Raw genomic sequence first — 16,685 nt, forward strand, 5'->3', positions numbered from 1 at the left:
ATTTGTTTTACTAGTGAAACACACTCAATATTATTTCCTCTTGGTGAACAGGGCTGAGAAGGGACTATACAGGTACCACAGGGAAGGACTGATGCAAAGGTTATTTTGGTTGTTCCTTTGCATGCGTGCCACTGCTTACTGAGATTTTTCATTTTAGTCAGTCCCAGCAAAGCTGGCTTATGCAATGATTTTAGCTTAATTTCTGTCACTTACTCAGGACTGCTTTGTTCCTCTGCTATTGTTGACCATTATGTATGATGTGCTAAGTCACAGTGTACATGCTGTGCCCCAGTACTCCCTAGTCAATGGAAAAATCCAAAAATAGTTCCCAAGTCCTTGTTTCTCCATCTTATTGCAGTGTCCCCAGCAGTCTCAAATGCCGGAGCTAGGACCTTCTGGAGGTTTGTGCAGTGTAGTTTTCACATTGATCCCTCCCAGTAAGGCTGCTTTTCTGTTCCGGGCTGTGCTCAAGGTAAAGCTGACCTGGGCCAGCCTTCCATGTCTCTACATGATTTCAGGACCTAACAGTGATTATAGGTTTGCCTGTGTGCTTAAGGTATAATAACCCTTTAAGGGATGTTCTCTGGGGATTATGTGTAAATTTTGTAGTTGAATCACTACAGCTATTTTTTTTCGCCTTACCACACCATGCATGTAGATTGCCATACTTAAATGCTGCATTGAATGGCAGTTTTTGTTGTTTCCAAGATGCAGAGCATGGAGAAAGTAAACTTTCTATTTATGCGGAGTTTGTTTTTCCTTTTTTTTTTTTTCTTCTTTTTTTTTCCTTTACCAGAATGTGTGCCAGTCCCAGAGCAGCATGTGGGGTCCAGGTAGTTCATAGCTTCTTCATCCCAGAATAACCTGGAGCAAAAGCAAACAGTGTGCTCTCTTGTTGATCTAACACATTTCTTTGGGCAGCTGACCAAGAATGTGGTTGTTTTCAGCAGCATTCAGTGAGTCTCAGCTGCCTCTAAGACAATGAACACACACAGGGAAAGCAGCCTGGCAGCTCTGTGGAGCAATGAGGGCTGCCTGGGGGCTGTGAGCTGTAGGGGAAGGTGGGCTGAAGTGCAGATTGCCTTAGCTGCAGCAGCTTGGGCCCCATCCAAAAGGAGGAAACGAAAACTCTAGTGTGAACAACAGTTTTTTTATTATTATTTTATTGTCCAGCTTCTAAACCAAAAGACAGCAATGCACAGTTCTTTTCACACTTATTTTCCATCTCTGCCCCAGCTTCCTTGTTCCTGAAGTCCCTTTAACTGGTTTCCACTGTTTTCTCAAGCATATGTATTATGGGGCTGTTCCTCCCATTATAGTCATGTCCTGCAGTTTTACAGAGTTGTTCTTAAAGAAAAGTAATAAGAACTTCTCTTAACATCTTACAGAAGTAACATCATTCTCCTGTTTTCAGAGTAGATTTCCTGTGTTTTTAGGGTAATAAGTTCTTTGTAATAAAAACATGTCTAGGAAGTATCTGTACCTTTTCACTTCAGGGAGCAATGTACAAAAAACTAATCTCCCTCCTGCTGCCCTATGGATAGTGAGAAGCTCCCTCTCCTGCTCTTCTATAACTAGAAATGGCCCTGGTAAAAATAACATTGCATTCATGTAGCAAACAGGAACGTTTAGAAGCACCATGGTTACAGCAGCCTTCCTAATGCCAAAAGGGTAAGCACCAGCTGCCTCTCTTTCCTGCCCTCCTCCTGAGAGCTTTTTCCCCATGCTGCTTGGTGGAGGCCTGATTTGGGGGAGCAAGACCATCCTCTGCGTGCCTCACTCCCCCCGATTTAAGCAGGACACTGAGGTGCCTGGGCTGTGGAGCTGCTGACAGAAAATAACAGCTACTAGGCCTAAGAAGAGTGGAGCTATACATCATCATTCATTAACTCACTTACTACAGCTCAGAGTGGGATGCTGTTTAATGATTTACGAGAGCTGCTATGGTATTTCCTGGGCAGGATAATGCCCTAACCTGGCCAGGGACAAGACAGAGCTGCTCAATTTCTACATGTCTCCAAGCATCACAAGGAGCACCCCATGCGTGGCATCCTGTCCTGAGCACTGGGTGTTCCTGCAGCATTGGCACAGCTCCAAGAGCAGACATCTCTGCTCAGCTCCCCCTGGCCATCCTGCTCCTCTCCCACTTGGCCTCAAACATTCCTCCCACCAGCAGGCTTCCCTGGAGTTGTGATAAACTAATGTTTAAGATCTTCCATAAAATGTCTTTTTTTTTTTTTTCTTCCACCTCACTGATGAAGACTTAAGTGGCTGAGCTCTGACTGTGGCCTGCTTGGACTGCATGCAGTGTCTATGCAGGGCTTAAGCGAGAGCCCCTGCCCATCTGGCTAAAGCTGGACCCCTGCATGTGAAAAGCCTGGTGGCAGAGATGCACCAGTTTCAGGCTATGATGCAGGAGATGGGTACCTCAGAACATTCCCCAGCTGTCCCTTAACACCTCCTCTACAGCTAAAAGCACTCACACAACATGAGCCCATCACGTTTCACAAGCAGTAAGCAGCCCTGCAAGCAGGACAGTGACCATCCTCTGGGTCTGGATCAGTCCTGGCCACCTGTGGCTCCTTTCAGCCGGTGTGAGGCACCTAAGTGAAATACCTGGAGGCCCCCCTGGAAGTCCTCTCTTCAGCAGCACCGGTTGCAAAGGACACCTCTTCATCCTCCTCTTCCAGCTGGAGACTGCCAGAGGACAGCCGCACCCGAGCCATGGGCGAGCGCAGCACCCGGCCGTACAGGGAGCAGTATTCAGCGGCCAGGAGGTCGGAGTCGGAGTCGCTGGACTCAGTGCTGCTGCCCACGTAGCGCTCGGCAGGGTGCCGCGGCCGTGGGGCGAGCCCTTGCTGGGCCAGCGCGTGCCGTAGAATTCCTGCCTTGCGGCTGCTCAGGGCAGGCCGTGGGCCCAGAGGCCTGAACTCCGAGCCGTAGGGGAAGCGGATGGTTTTCATGTCCGACTGGCTCCAGGACCGTTTGGGAGGCTGCTCTTGAAGGCCATAATCAAAGGAGCGAGCCAGCGGCCTGCTCCCCCCTTCTGGGGCTGCACTGCTGCCCGCAGCCCTGTGCGAAGCCTCGTGCTGGAATTCCCCCGTCCAGGCAGTGCTTGGGCTCCACTTGGGTGTTTTTGTGGCCGTGGGGACAGACCCACTGGCTGCTCCTGCCGCCTCCTGGCTGGGTGTTTGCATGTGGCACAGGGGCTGTGGTGGCCTGTCTACGTAAAAAAGGACCTGAGGGGCCAGGGTGGCCAGTGGCTGGGGGCAGGGCACGTCCATGTACACCAGCGGCCTCGTGCTGACCTCCCGCATGTTGCCCACTGAGGTGCTCTTACTGTTCCCAGCAAACTTGTGGTGGGGCCGAAAGGACGTCAAGGGGTTCCTGGAGCCGAAGAGGTCGGTGGGCTCCCACGCCCGCTCCAGCTCCAGCTCGGCGTAGAGCAGGGGGAAGGCAGAGCTGCTCTTGGAGTGGGGCAGGAAGACGGGGGCTGCTTCGGGCTTGGAGCGCTCCAGCTCGGCGGCGAATGTCACCTCCGTGGTGGAGCTGCAGCAGCGGCTGTCCAGCGTGGGCTCTGAGGTGTGCACCCCGTTGGCAGTGCGGAAGGAGCCGCGGCTGCCGTAGGCCAGGCGCAGCTCTTCCACCTGGTGGAAAAAAAAAAAAGGGTGTGTGGGCATCCTGCTCAGCCACAAGGCAGGCAGGGGGAGCAGAGCAGGGCCAGCAGCAGCGTGAAGAGCCAGGACTTTGGTCGTTTGCACTCTTGTGCATGCTGCGGGGACATACCTGCTTGGACACATCTGTCAGGAGGTCCGGGGAAGAGCGGCACTGCCTCTCATCGTAGCGGGATGCATGGTGCTTCCTGCAAGGCCGAGTGCATGGGGTGGATGCAGGGCCAGGATGCCCCCCATACACACCTCAGTACCGCCCCCCTCCCTGCCCTCGGTACCTCTCAAAGGGAAGGCTCTTCATCTTCGCCTTCCTCCCGTGCTCCAGCAGCTGTCTCTGTGTCCTCCCACTGCAGCAGCAAGGAGGGAAAGGTGTGAGCAGCACCATCAGCCCAGCCCCTCACCTGGGGGAGGTGAGGGGACGCGGCAGGACTGGGTGGCAACAGCAGGACCAGGGAAGCAGCTGTCAGGCATCAGCCTCTTGCACCCAGCCCGGACAGATGTAAAGGGGAGGGTTAGAGCCTCTGCACACCAGGGTTTTTGCTCTGGGACTTTACCTGTAGCGGAAACTCGAGCCTTTGCTGCACAGAAGGGCTTTGGGCTTTGACTTGGGCTCTTCAGACAACCGGAAAAACGCGTGGTACTCCACACACGTCTTCCAGAAAGCCTTGCAGGCATCCCTGCTCGCCATGGTGAACTCCAGCGTGTCCTTGCACAGTGCCTGTGTGGCCAGGGACAAGCACGGGGGTGTCAGGGGTGCGCTGGGCCAGACTCTGCCGCTTGCCCTCGCAGTCCTGAGCTGGGCAGCTGCCTTAGCAGCTTACAGAGACCTACTTACAGAAATGTTTGCATGGAGCTTGATGAGAAAATGCTTCCTCTTGAAACTCAGTTTGCGAATTTTGGACCAGTTGAATGTGTTGATCTTTGTATTGCCCTGCAAGGATGGACACAGCAGTTATACCGGGATGGGGCAAGATGCAGAAATATGACTGGCCGAGACCTGGGCTCCCAGGACACCACATGAGCCATTTCTACTGCTCTCACTGCCTCTGGGCCTGGGGAAGAGGCAATGGGGATTTAGCATTTGACCTTCAGTTCTCTACCAGCTGATCCCAAGAGCAGGAATTAAGGCTCAGGGCTGAACTCTGCCTAATGAAGCTAACTGTAAAACAGCAGTAGTCTGAGGGAAACCTCACAGAGGTCAAGGCGGAGTGTCCCATCCTTCCCAGCTCACAGGGCAGGTGAGGTGTTAATGCAGAATCTGTCTCCCAAAAGAAGTCAGATGGGAAGCACAGCAGAGCTCAGCTCATTTCCACACCTTTACTGCCAGCTTAAGCAGACTGCAAGCACACCTTACCTTCATTACTGCTGTGTATCAGTTTGGATGCAGCCATACAACACGTATCACAGCAGGAACAGATAAAACTGTGCTACCTTGTGCTATGGCACTGAGACCCTCTCAGCTCTCTGGGAGAGCCCAGACTCGCATGGGCCCACAGATGCTCTAATCATGCATGCACACGAGGGGTGTTTACATCTCTGAATAAATAACTGGGTCTGGCAGCACTAATTATGAACAGCAGACCCGCAGTTAGGATTTTTTTCTGCTCTGGCAAGATGTTCCCAGGTTGAAATTAGTCAGTGTGGGAGGCAAGCACTGTTTCACGCCGGCTGCGAGGAAGTCTGTATTTATTCCTCAGCTATGCTGTGATTACAACGTTATGTAATTGCACAGACATTAGGTGGCTATTTTTGCTGGAAGATTATACGGTGAATGCATGTGACGCAGCCGTGCAACCTGTGGTGCTTACACGGCTGTGCCTGCAATGACAAGGGCCAGCAGGGCTCTGCCAGAGCCTGGGCAGGCACAGCTGTGTGCAGCCTGTGCTGGCAGAGGTGCTGGGGCTGAGCCCAGGGTGATATCCCAGAGCATCACCTCCCTGACTGAGGTTTGCTAGGGTGAGCTTGCTCCATGGGATTTGGGAGGGTTTAGAGCAGGCGAGGGGAGAAGGCTGAGAGCAGGAGGTTATGTCCTCGCAGAGCCCACCCTGAGCCCCCAGCTTACCCGCAGGACCAGCACCCCCATGTGTGTCACGGCCAGGTTGATCTGCGTCCCCTCACCGTCGCTGGCGGGGTGCGGGCGAATCCCATACATCTCCAGTTTCCTGGCCACGTCCAGCAGCTGAACATCTGACTCGGCTGGCGTCTTCCCCCTGGAGACACAAACACACTGGGAAGTGACAAGAATGAAAAAGCAACTGCTAAAATGGGCTGAAAAGACCCCATTTTGGAGGTGTGCATGCTGGGGTGCTGAGCACCCATGCCACTGCTGGCCCTGTGTGCTGATGGAAAGGAACCCGTGCACAGCAGCCCTTACCCGTGCCTTCGGTGGTAGTGCATGATCTTGTTGTCCAGGTACTCCTGGTTGGGCAGGTACCTGTGGGTGGCCAGGTGCTGCTGGTCTGTCTCCTCGTGGAAATCACCCAGCTCAGCTGTGGGGGACACAGGGAGAGTGGGGTTAGAGGCCATGCAATCAAAGCAAAGCCCCGGCGCCCCCTGCTGCAGGCATGTGCCTGCCCTTACACTGCAGCAGGTGGGAGACGAGCAGCGCCGCGCTCTTGTCACTGCAGGGCAGCCGCCCCAGCGCCAGGTCCTTCTTGATCTGGAGTGTGAAGAGATACCTGCGGAGGGGACAGGAGATACCCTAAGAGGGGACTCTTCTCAGGCCCCAGCTCAGCACAGCCAGGCTGTCCCCATGCCCCTCACAGCACTCGCCTGTGCCCTAGCACAAGGGATGCAGGTCTGGGGGGGTCACAGGAGGAGTGTGAAGCCCCTCCCTGAGCCTACAGCTGGGCACCACCACGGGCAGAATGCCCCTGCCATTTAAATGGCCATTAATAGGTTTCAGAGCTAACATTCCTTTATGCTTCAGAGGGCATTCGTGTCTCCTCTCAGGGCTAATGTTGTGCAGAAGCACTGTATTGGTTTTATTCTTAGCTCCTGTTTGCAATGCGTCCTCTGAAATGTAAGAGCTAGCAATGTCATTTTTAAAAATAAAATTAAGGTTTTTCTTTCAGAACACAGCTTGAGGCAGGAGCTAGACTGAGCAAAGTCAGACTTGGTGCTCAACTGCTAAAACGTTTGGCAGTAAACACACTGCAGTCTCTTAAGATGGCTGATTTTCAAGTGGTTTTTATATAAAAATAGAGCACCAAGATACTATTTGCAGTTTTGTTTTGTAAAGCACAGAGCTCAGTCAATACTTAGTATTAGCATTGCTAACAGATCGGTTTGGTTGGATGAAGATAAGGACTTTTATACACATGCACTGCAACTGTGAAAACATAGGACTGTGCAATAAGGAAGGAGCAGAACAAACACAGTACCTGGTCAGCTCTTCTCTCAGATGTCCAGGGTCCACTGGGAAAAATTTCACCATAAATTTGAAAAGAACCTCCTTAGGATCTTAAAACACAACATCTTCATAAGTTTTCTTTTATGTGCCTATTGAGAACATTTACAACTCTTTTCACACATGCTGTCTCCTTACAGAGCAAATCACCCTGGTCACTTACAAACCAGGGCTGGAAGCCCTGAGCATCAAGATCTCCATTCTGCCTGGAAGGACCAGCCTGCCCCAACCCCTGGCATCCAGGATGGAAGCAGACAGGGAGTTGGACACCTCAAAATTGCCTCAGCATTCCTTTAAAGTGTAAAGGCCCCCGCCAGGAGTGGGGTTGGCAGATTGGTCCCCACTGGAGCAGTGCTATGGGTGCTGTTCTGAAGTGTGGCCAGAGCCCCACGGTAGCTGCCATCAGAAGCTGTACATTAAACCCTCAGCAAAAGCCCTGGGCTTTACCCAGCCCTGCAAGCACTTGGGATGCAGCAGCTTCAGGGGAGGCCATTTGGGCAAAGCTGGTTTGTGGGACAGGCAAGAGCAAGAAGCCAAACCCCAGAAAAAGTGCAGGGAGGCGATTGTGTAGGCACCAACCATCCCAGGCCACCACGGGATGGCTCTGGGACTCCCCTTTGCAAACACACGGGTCATGGCCTCGTGCTCTTGACCACTTGCTAGTCATCATGTATTTGGGGACAATACTGTTTGGTTCATCATGGGGGTGGAAATAGGCTGAAAGAGGTGCTGTGTTAACACAGGCCATGGATTCAGGTCAGGCTGTGCTGCATCACTGTGCAGCAGCGTGGGGGTCTGGGGGCTGAGTGGGGTCGCTGCACGCCTGTGAGGCACAGGGTTAACCCTGCTCTACACAGGGCTCGTGCTGTGTGGGCATCTGAGCTGCTAAGAGCTGCAAAGGGGAAAGGAGGACACTCAGAGAGCCGTTCCTACTGCTCTGCCAGCACAGCAACACGCACAAACACGCACGCACATGCACGCAGCCGCCCCTGCCCCTCCGCCAAGCTGTCAGGATATTAACAGCTCAGGCTCAAAATGCTGCAAAAAGCAGATTGAAAAGGCATTTCTGCAGAATTTCATGTGGACAATGCTGGTTTTGCAAACAGTTCTGCCTTCACACCACATGAGTTGCTCAGGTAAGTGCCAAAAACCTGAGATCCCATCCTCCAGCACAAGAAGCTACACAAATGTGCCCCCACTGGTAGCAACTGAGATAAGTTTTATGTTTGAAATACTTACTTTTGACTTGCTTTGTTATGGGCTTTAGTGGCTCCAGCCAGACCTGAAATAAGGCAATGAACTGGGTGAATAAACAGCACAAGGGCAGTGGGAATAGAAGCAGGAGCATCGTGCTGGAACACCATTAAGGAACCCTGGCTAACTTGGGGACCACCACAAACCATCCTGCTGGGGCTGCGCTGCTTGCCACAGGTGGTTACGGATAAACCCTATGGGCTGTGGCTGTCAGCAGGGCTTTGCCGACCAGGTCATGGCTTCTGACTCCTATTTTCAAGTTTTTTTAGCATTATGGCAAGCCTTTCCGTTTTGATTTTCCACCCAGTATTTTGTGGAGGTTCCAGCACCTGCAGCAGCGCGGGCTGCTTCTGCCTGGCTGTGGGCACTGCGATGGGGCTGTGCTGCAACTGCACTCACGTGGTTCCCGGCCTGGCTGCGAAACTCCAGCCCGAAGTACTCCTTCTCCACCAGGTTGAGGTGGCTGCAGGTGAGGTTAAACAGCCCTCTTCCACAGGATTTTTGCTAGTGAGCAAACACAGCAGGGAAGCAGCAGGTTAGGCAATGCTGACAGCAGTGGTGCGAGGATTTCAGGGAGATTGGGAAGATGATTTAACCCCCTCCCTTCAGCTGAGATAGGCTGCGGGATTTTTCCAAACTGTGCCACAGCAAAACATTACTCAGTAAATGCTGATGGCTTTGGTATGTGGGACGGGATGATGGCAGCTGTGTGACATTTGCCTCAGCTCTTGGAAGTCAGATTCCTCCTCATCACTTCTCGCCTTTATTAAGGAACTTAATAAATCAGGAGGGGAAGGAAGAGGAAAGAAATCTCAGTCTCGCCTTGCCTGTTACAGCCATTGGGAAAGCTCTGTCCCTGGCTGGAGCCTGTGAACAGGCACATTGCAGGCAAAGGTGCACAGGTCACTGCAAACCAGGGCACCCCACCAGTGCGGCCAGCCTGCAGGCAGATGGCCAGGATGAGCTGTCGTTAATGGTAATTAACGGCAACTGGACCTTGCAGAGATCCTGTGCCTTGGGCCCCGGGTCATCTGTGAACTTCAGCGATGTTAGTTAAGTGGCACTGCACACCGATAAGGGAGGCCAGGTTTATGTACACCCAGGAAACAGAAACACTCGGAGGGCATTCGGCTTTGTCACCACACTGCTGGGGAGTGACCTGGCAGGCCAGAAAACACCAAAGATGACCATGGAAATGACCAAACCCAGCAAAATTCATGTTCCTAAATCATTAACCCAGGAAAAGCAGTCCAGAAACAAGCAGTGGTCATTGCAAAGGCCAGCTGGGGCCAGGAGTAGGGCAGGGGAGTCGTGCTGCACAGCCTGCGCAGGGGTGGGAGGGGATGGGGTGCTGGCGGGGCTGCATGCTAATGACCGCCTTTCACAGCTTCTCCCTGGGTGAAATTGCTAGCTCCGCTCTGTAAGGCTGCTGAAAAGTGATAGCGTAATAACAGCATTCGCTCTGCAGCACTCCCGGTTCTCCTCAAAATTACTGGATCGCAGAGGTAATTAAAACAATTATAATTGTTGATTTCCAAGCTAGAATTTTCCAGCATGAAAGGCCTTGGCCTTTGTCAGGCATCCAGGGAAGACAAGCATTTCCTACCACGTTATTAGCCTCCACATCTGTGGGCAGCGAGCCACTCTCCTTGGTGCATGTAGATGGGGCTGTGCTGCACTGCAAAGCAGGCATGCAACGTGCGGGACTGGAACCTACATCCCAGCCCAAATGTGCCACTGGTGGTCTGTACAATGATGCTGCAGGGCCAGGGCAGCAGCCACAGGCAGAAACCTCAGTGGTGAGGCCGATAGAAAGGAGGGGCTGCACGCACCCTTCCTCTACCTGTTGGGCGCAGATGGGGCCATAAGCAGGGTATGAAATGGAGTGGCATGTCCAGAAGCAGACAGCAGCATGTGTGATGCACAGGGACGTGCACAGCCTTCCCCAAAGGACCTCCTGGCAGTGCCCGTGCTCCAAGGGCAAAGCCACATTTCAGTGGCTTTTCCTGTCACTGCACCCATAAATGTGTTTTGGGGGGCGAATTGCTGTGACCATACCCCAAAAAGCCACCAGCCCTAGTGCTCCCCACCCCCTTGCTGGACCAGCTTGCATGCAGCCAGCTCTATGCACCTCCTTTCAAAAATTCCAGTCTTTTCTCATTAGAAGGAACACAAGACCAAGGGAGACTTTGTCCTTCACTCAGTTCCAGCAATTAGTTTTCCTGGCTTGTTTGGTTTCCCTTTTCTTTCTTTCTTTTTTTTTTCCTTCCCAATGAATCTTGCCCTGTAGCAAAGTCTACTTGCAAAGATGCGAACCCTGCAAACACCCAGCTTTTGTGAAGCTGTGAAGTGGATCATGCTCTTTCTGTGCTTCTCTCAAGGCTCCAGGGGCTCAGGGCTGCTTTGTTCAAACCCTTTCCAGAGAGAAGAGTGGCTTTATAGGCAAGAGCACGCGCCAGTTCACAGCTTTAGATATCTGGGGCAGGGGGGAGAAGTAGGGAGGCAGCTTTGCGAGGTCTCCTCTCAGTGCCAGAGGCCAGTGAATGCTGACGTGGGGCTGTCTGGGTGCCAGGGCACTGGGGCAGGGCATCCCAGTGTCCTCCCAAGTGTAAGGTGCTGGGCCCACTGGAGCATGCAGGGATGTGCCAGCACCAGGCTAATGCCTTCCCCTGCCATGGGATCACCTCGTTACACCCCCAGCAGCTTTTAACTTGCCAGCTGGGGATTGCAGCTGCAGTGCCCTCTTGCAGAGCTGGCCCTGGTGTGTGGCTGCAGGGAAGGCACCAGTCCTGGCCACCTGCAAAAGCCTGGCCACACGTGCTAGCAGCTGCCATACCCATGCAAGGTAGGTACAAATGCACACGCTGAGCACAAGGCATCAAGTCCACTGGGTTTTCTTTCTGCTGTCTTTCTCCCAGCCATTATACTGACGTACTAGCCATTGAAAAGAGCTTTCCAAGTCCTTTCCAGGTTTAGGAAGAGTTGCTTGAAATGTATGCTCAAGACTTAGCCCAAAGCGGTCCTGATATAATGGAGAACTCACTAATTCAGCTACTCATTTATCGCAACCACGCAGCATGAAACACATGAAATGGCTAAAAGGGGTTTCCACGACCCTTCCATGCTAAAAAAGGAATCAGCTCCGAGTCACTTAATGGAAGCCATTTGCTGCAATAACATGTTGCTGCAGGACTGGAAGTGTTTTGGGAAATAAGAAAGCAGAGATGGATAAAGTGCAGCAATATTGTAACAGCAGCAGCTTTCAAATCGTCTTTTACTGTGCCCTGATCTAATGGATACAAAAATAAATAAATAAATAAAATTAACACTAATCTCATTTTCAAGCAGACTCCAGGTCTATGATATATTAATTAAACTAAATCAGACAACTTCCATATCAGTCCAAGAGATGAAATTCCTTTGCAATCCTCTTTTGTGCAAAATTGCCATTGCAAAGAAACTGACCAGTATGGTGAAACCAAGTAGTTCTTAGGCTATGCTATAAAAAAGGACAGGAATGTCTAAGAAATGTAAAAGAACTTCAAACAAAAATGGTTATCTATAAAACATACTGGTCCCATAAGATATGTAGGTGAGGACTAGAACAGATCTACCTGAATTACCTAATTTGTTTAGCTACTGTGATTGTCAAATCCTAACCAACAGCAATTGCTCAATGACACTTGTAATTCTAACACATAGACAGGACATCCACTACATTTAGTTCCAGTTATCTATACACACATACATATATATACATCTAATATCATAGATATTGATTCCCGATATTTAAAATATATTCCAGCAGTCAATATTCAAAGCTAGTATTTATTAAATATGAATCATTAATGACAGTGTGTTTTGGGACACTGTCATACAGAAAACAAGACACAATAAGTTTTTTTCCTCACTTATCCCCAAAACCACAGCTTTCTTTTTCAACAGAATGCCCAAGAAGAGATGTATACAGATGTTTCTCACCATGGGTAGTGTAGTTAAATATGCTATTTTTATTCTGTTCTCAGATTTTGCTTCCTTGTTGAATGCTCATGCTTGCAGTCAGACAAATAAGAGAACTCCACGCTTGTCAAGAACATCACTTCATATGAGCTGATTTCCAAAAGATAACACCAGATAAATAAAAGACATTCCTCCTTCTTTATAAGTAATCCCAACAAGAGGAGAGAGTGGGAGTGTGTTGGTGCCGAAAGACACTTAGTAATCAGCACTGTGAGCTCTTTTTTTTAATCTTTTTGTTTGTTTGTTTTGCTTGTTTTGTCCTTTTGCTTTGCAAAGCTGAACACCAGAAGCTAGCAGAGAACATTAGAGAGCCATGCAATCCTGCAGAGTAGAAATTACTTCATTAATTAGCACAAAACCCAATAATATCATACCCACTTACATCAACTACAAAGATCTTCTGGGAGTCATCCAGGAACTGGACTTTCAGATGCAGCATCCTCAAGCATGCAGCTGAGCGTGCAGTGCAGCAGGCGCAGAGTCCTAGTGCTGTGAGCAGGGAGCCCCGACTCCTCGCTCACACATCATTTCCTTCTCAGCTGGGTGCAGAAGGCTGCAGTCACAGATGTGGAGTGGAGGTTGAAGCAAAGGAGTGGAATGCCTAAAACCAAGTCAAAAAAAATACTGATGCCTCCCCTGGTCTGAAGATCACCACTACACTGCAGGATACTTCCCCCTGTGAATGATGCTTCTGTCGCTAGGGGAGAAGGCTGTGCAAGAGTCACACTGATGGGGAAGGGACAGTGTCTGATAAACATGCAGTTTTACAGCTCCTGCTGAGAAATGTGAGGGCAAAGCGAGCCCAGGTTTTACACAGCAGGGTCGGGGGAAAAAAAAGAGGTGAGCAGCTCTCCTGCAGAAGTCACTGAGCAGTGAGCATTACCTGCGCTTTGCTCCAGTTAAGTTGCATTGAAACTTTTGCTCGCTAGCAGTCCTGCATTTGGCCGGTGCGGCGAGGCGAGCCTCTTGGTAGGTCAGGTCCTATCAGCCCAGCAGATGCACATGAACCTGGCAGGAGGGCTGATGGACTTCACCAGAGACCCCATAATGTTTCCTGCTGAACCAAAATGCCGTGGGAGCCCTTCTTGGGGAGGCAGAGTGCCCCCCCCCCACTCCGTTCTCTGCCCTTTTCCTCTGACTGCCCCTTATGGTGGGCAGCCACTGGACTGTCACAGGGGATCACTACTGCTGCTCCCGGAAAAAGCCCCAACCACTCGCAGTCCTGGGGGACTCAAAGCAAAGCTAAAAAGCCACATTGAGTGCTGCTGAGATTTTGCTCCTTGCTTTCTTCTCAGTTTCCACTGAAATATCCACTGTCAACAACTCCAGGCGGCTGAGCCATTTGCTGTGGTCCCTCTTACACTTCCCAGTTATTCCTGGCAATGGCAGGACAGAGCCTCTCAGGGCACATGCTTAGCTTGCTCTCTGGGCTGCAGAGAGTAAAAACCTACAGAACCACCTTCCTATTAGTATTCTACTGACTGGGGCAAAAAAAAAATAAAAAAATTTATATATATATATTGAAGCTAATCTGCTTTTCCATGTGAATGTGCTCTGCAAAGCAGGTGAACTAATCTGCCAGTGGCGAGGGAAAGAGGCTGGCTGTGCTAAGTGTCTGGTCACTGCACTGTGGGACTGAATTTCTAGTGCTTTCCTTGGCCCAGAATTGATGCTTGTTGTGTCACTGGAAGGGGGCAGTGTCACGTGCAGACCTCCCAAAGAGGACCGATCTCCTCTTCCTCGGTATGACCATATCAGACGGAGCTGCTGGAGGACTTCCACCCAGGCAGGGAGCTCCTCAAGGAAGCAGCACCGTGGCTTGGCTGCTGTCTCTGGCCACAGGCTCAGGTGAAGCTGAAGTCCTGGCTGAACAGCGTGAGGCACAAGGAGCATAGTTCATTAACCAGCTGGTTAAGAAGCCTGAGGTAGGGCACTGATACTGCAAACCAGGTAAGTTTCTTTCTGCAACATGATTCCTGCAATGTTTCTGCTGCCACAGCAAAAGGAATTGTTTCACTCTATGCTGGGGTCTTGGCTTAGGTACTAGTTGCTTTATTTATTTTAATGCCTTACCACACCCCCTCCCCAAAATGTAACTTCAAAGACTAAAGTCTGAAATAACTAAATTTGTTAAAAAAAAAAAAAAAAAAAAAAAACAGAGAGGAAATGGCAATGATCTATTTCTTTGCGGGACCATGTCAGGATGACCAGCCAGCTGGGCTCCTGAGCTATGAGGGAAACAAAGAAATAATTTGAAACTGCAGAAAAGATCTGAGTTAGGTGCTAAGCAAGACCTGTAAACTGTGAGGCAAGGAAAACACTCGAGCAGACAGTCCAAGAAAATTGGGTCCTGCCATGGGGCCGAGGAAAGGATGAGCTGCGTCCTTTCAGCCAGCCTCTTCTCTGCCTCCAGGTATGAGCACAGATGCCTCCTGCTTTCAGTCTTGCATTAGTAAGGAGACTTCCCAATTGATGCAATCATTCCTGGAATGCCTGTTGCTGGCAATGACAACTGGAGACCTGTGTGGGCAGGGGAAGCAACTGGAAGGAAAAGGAAAGCATTTATGCTGCTAATTCAGTGGGAGGCTGCCAGCAAGCGCGCTGCCACTCTGCGACGTCACACTGTCAAAGTCCAGGCCCATCCCTGGATTAAGAAGGTTGCATATAAATAATTCATTAATTTGTTGTTGAGAAAAGATCATAAAGACATCTGCCAAAGTGGTATTCACTGACAGTTCTCAAATGGGCCTATTCTCAGAAATACATCAGTGATTGGTACAAACAAAAAAGTTCCCTAAAGCTTTAACAATGACTATTATTTTTCATTGATTTCACAAGTCATTATATTTGGAGCATATCTCAACAGATACAGTTGACCAGCCAAGTCCTGCCCTTCCAGAAACTTCTGCACCAGAACCATTCTATGGATTGAATATAATCAACAATGACACATTTGCATTTCCATCAAATTTTCTTGCCAAACATCAGTTAAACAGTCTGACATCACTCTGCTGTAACTTATTACTCATAAGTAATTGCTGGGAAAGTAGAAACGGTTGCATTTTTAATTTTGTGTTTTAGGTGGGTTTTGCCCATTAGCTTCCAACAGCAGGATCAGGCCACGCTTTGCTTTGACACCAGAAGGTGACATTATGCAGCAGCGTAATTTGCCCCCGGTTTGCCCCAGTCCTACCCAAGGAAAGGTTGTGTAGTATTTCAGATGCTTGGTGGCTGCTCTTCTTGCTAGAATTCCCACTGAGAGCTGTACTTATGGCAATGCAACATCACAAATTACTCACTGAAAGAAGCTCCACAGACACCCCGGTGTTCATCAGCGTTAATATATTCCGTCTGCAAAACTTGATGAGGCTGGCAGGAGGGGACCAGCCTTGATGCCTGAACTCTGACAAGAGGACTGATGTGCAACACCCCTGGTGTTAGGCTGGAAATGAAGACAAGTATAAGGAAGAATTGTGCCGTCTGCCAGTCTCTCACCAGGTGGTGCCAGGGCAGGTGATGACACAATTACACACTAGCTGTATGAATTATTTGCATCAGGGTTCAGCTGGGAAGTATTGCAAGATAAACAAGGGACGGGACTTTTTTGGAATGGTCCAGCTTCTGTGGAGGCAGCTCTCCTGCAGGCAGGCATCCCAGCCAAACCAGCAGACCCGTGTTCATTACAACCTGCAGGCGTCTGTCTGTGTGGGAGCAGAGGGTGACCCTGACGTGGTAAGAAGCATGTTGACGTTTCAGCTGTTGGACCAGGTTGCAATTTAAAAAACAAACAAACAAAACCAGAAAAAGTAGGTTCAGCTTTATTTAAGCACTAAGTCAAATTAAGAGTCAATCACTCTGCTCCTCCTGCTTTTTTTTTTCTTTTTTTTTTCTTTCTTTTTTTCCAGTGATAATTTCTGATATCCAATGAAGCAGAGTTGTACCAGATCTTATTCTTGTGATGACATTTCTGCTTCTGTCTCGGCAGCTGAGGTAAATAACAATATTTACCAAGATGTAATAATAGAGTAGGAAAAGAAAAATAACCCTTCATTACGCACAAAAAGTCTCCGAGTGTGATCTGCAATTCCAGACACCCGATAGATAAATTAACTGTAAGTGCAAAACTTTCTTGGAAGTCTTACTAAGATATACTCTGACCATGCTACCAAAGTCCTGAAATATAAATTTATCTCAGTTATTCTTTTGTTCTCAACCTGTACACAACCGCGTTTGCTCTCCAGGGACAGAGCACAGCCCCGCAATACAAAGACCATTGCCAGGAGGAACCAGATCCTTGCTTCCAAGCTCCCTCTCGTGGTTGCTGTGCCCAA

At 49.9% G+C, this 16,685-nt stretch overlaps 1 protein-coding gene across 2 annotated transcripts; it reads right to left on the minus strand.

The window, feature by feature from the left end:
- Nucleotides 1-1,060: 1,060 nt before the first annotated feature.
- Nucleotides 1,061-14,478, minus strand: FRMD7 (FERM domain containing 7). 2 transcript variants are annotated; one of them, XM_027465016.3, is made up of 12 exons: nt 12,737-14,478; nt 8,734-8,838; nt 8,320-8,362; nt 7,055-7,133; nt 6,252-6,349; nt 6,046-6,160; nt 5,734-5,881; nt 4,507-4,602; nt 4,226-4,389; nt 3,950-4,018; nt 3,787-3,862; nt 1,061-3,647 (listed from the first exon to the last, which is right to left on the minus strand). In XM_027465016.3, exons 1-12 carry the CDS (start codon nt 12,791-12,793, stop codon nt 2,604-2,606), a joined length of 2,094 nt encoding a protein of 697 aa, XP_027320817.1. In that variant the 5' UTR covers nt 12,794-14,478; the 3' UTR covers nt 1,061-2,603. The 2 variants fall into 2 exon arrangements, with proteins under 2 accessions (XP_027320817.1, XP_027320818.1); XM_027465017.3 differs by having other exon boundaries at nt 1,062-3,647; nt 7,055-7,088; nt 12,737-14,477.
- Nucleotides 14,479-16,685: the final 2,207 nt, after the last annotated feature.

This window comes from Anas platyrhynchos, chromosome 10 (assembly GCF_047663525.1).
Source record: "Anas platyrhynchos isolate ZD024472 breed Pekin duck chromosome 10, IASCAAS_PekinDuck_T2T, whole genome shotgun sequence".
In the NCBI taxonomy this organism is placed as follows: domain Eukaryota; kingdom Metazoa; phylum Chordata; class Aves; order Anseriformes; family Anatidae; genus Anas; species Anas platyrhynchos.

Bases quoted from the DNA above. Each gene is read 5' to 3' on its own strand.
- FRMD7 (XM_027465016.3), bottom strand. From the start codon at position 12,793: ATGCTGCATCTGAAAGTCCAGTTCCTGGATGACTCCCAGAAGATCTTT. The intron at 4,390-4,506 runs GTAAGTAGGTCT...CTGGCCACACAG, and splicing joins AGCTCCATGCAAACATTTCT to GCACTGTGCAAGGACACGCT. The intron at 4,019-4,225 runs GTAAAGTCCCAG...TTGCTGCTGCAG, and splicing joins GGCTCGAGTTTCCGCTACAG to TGGGAGGACACAGAGACAGC.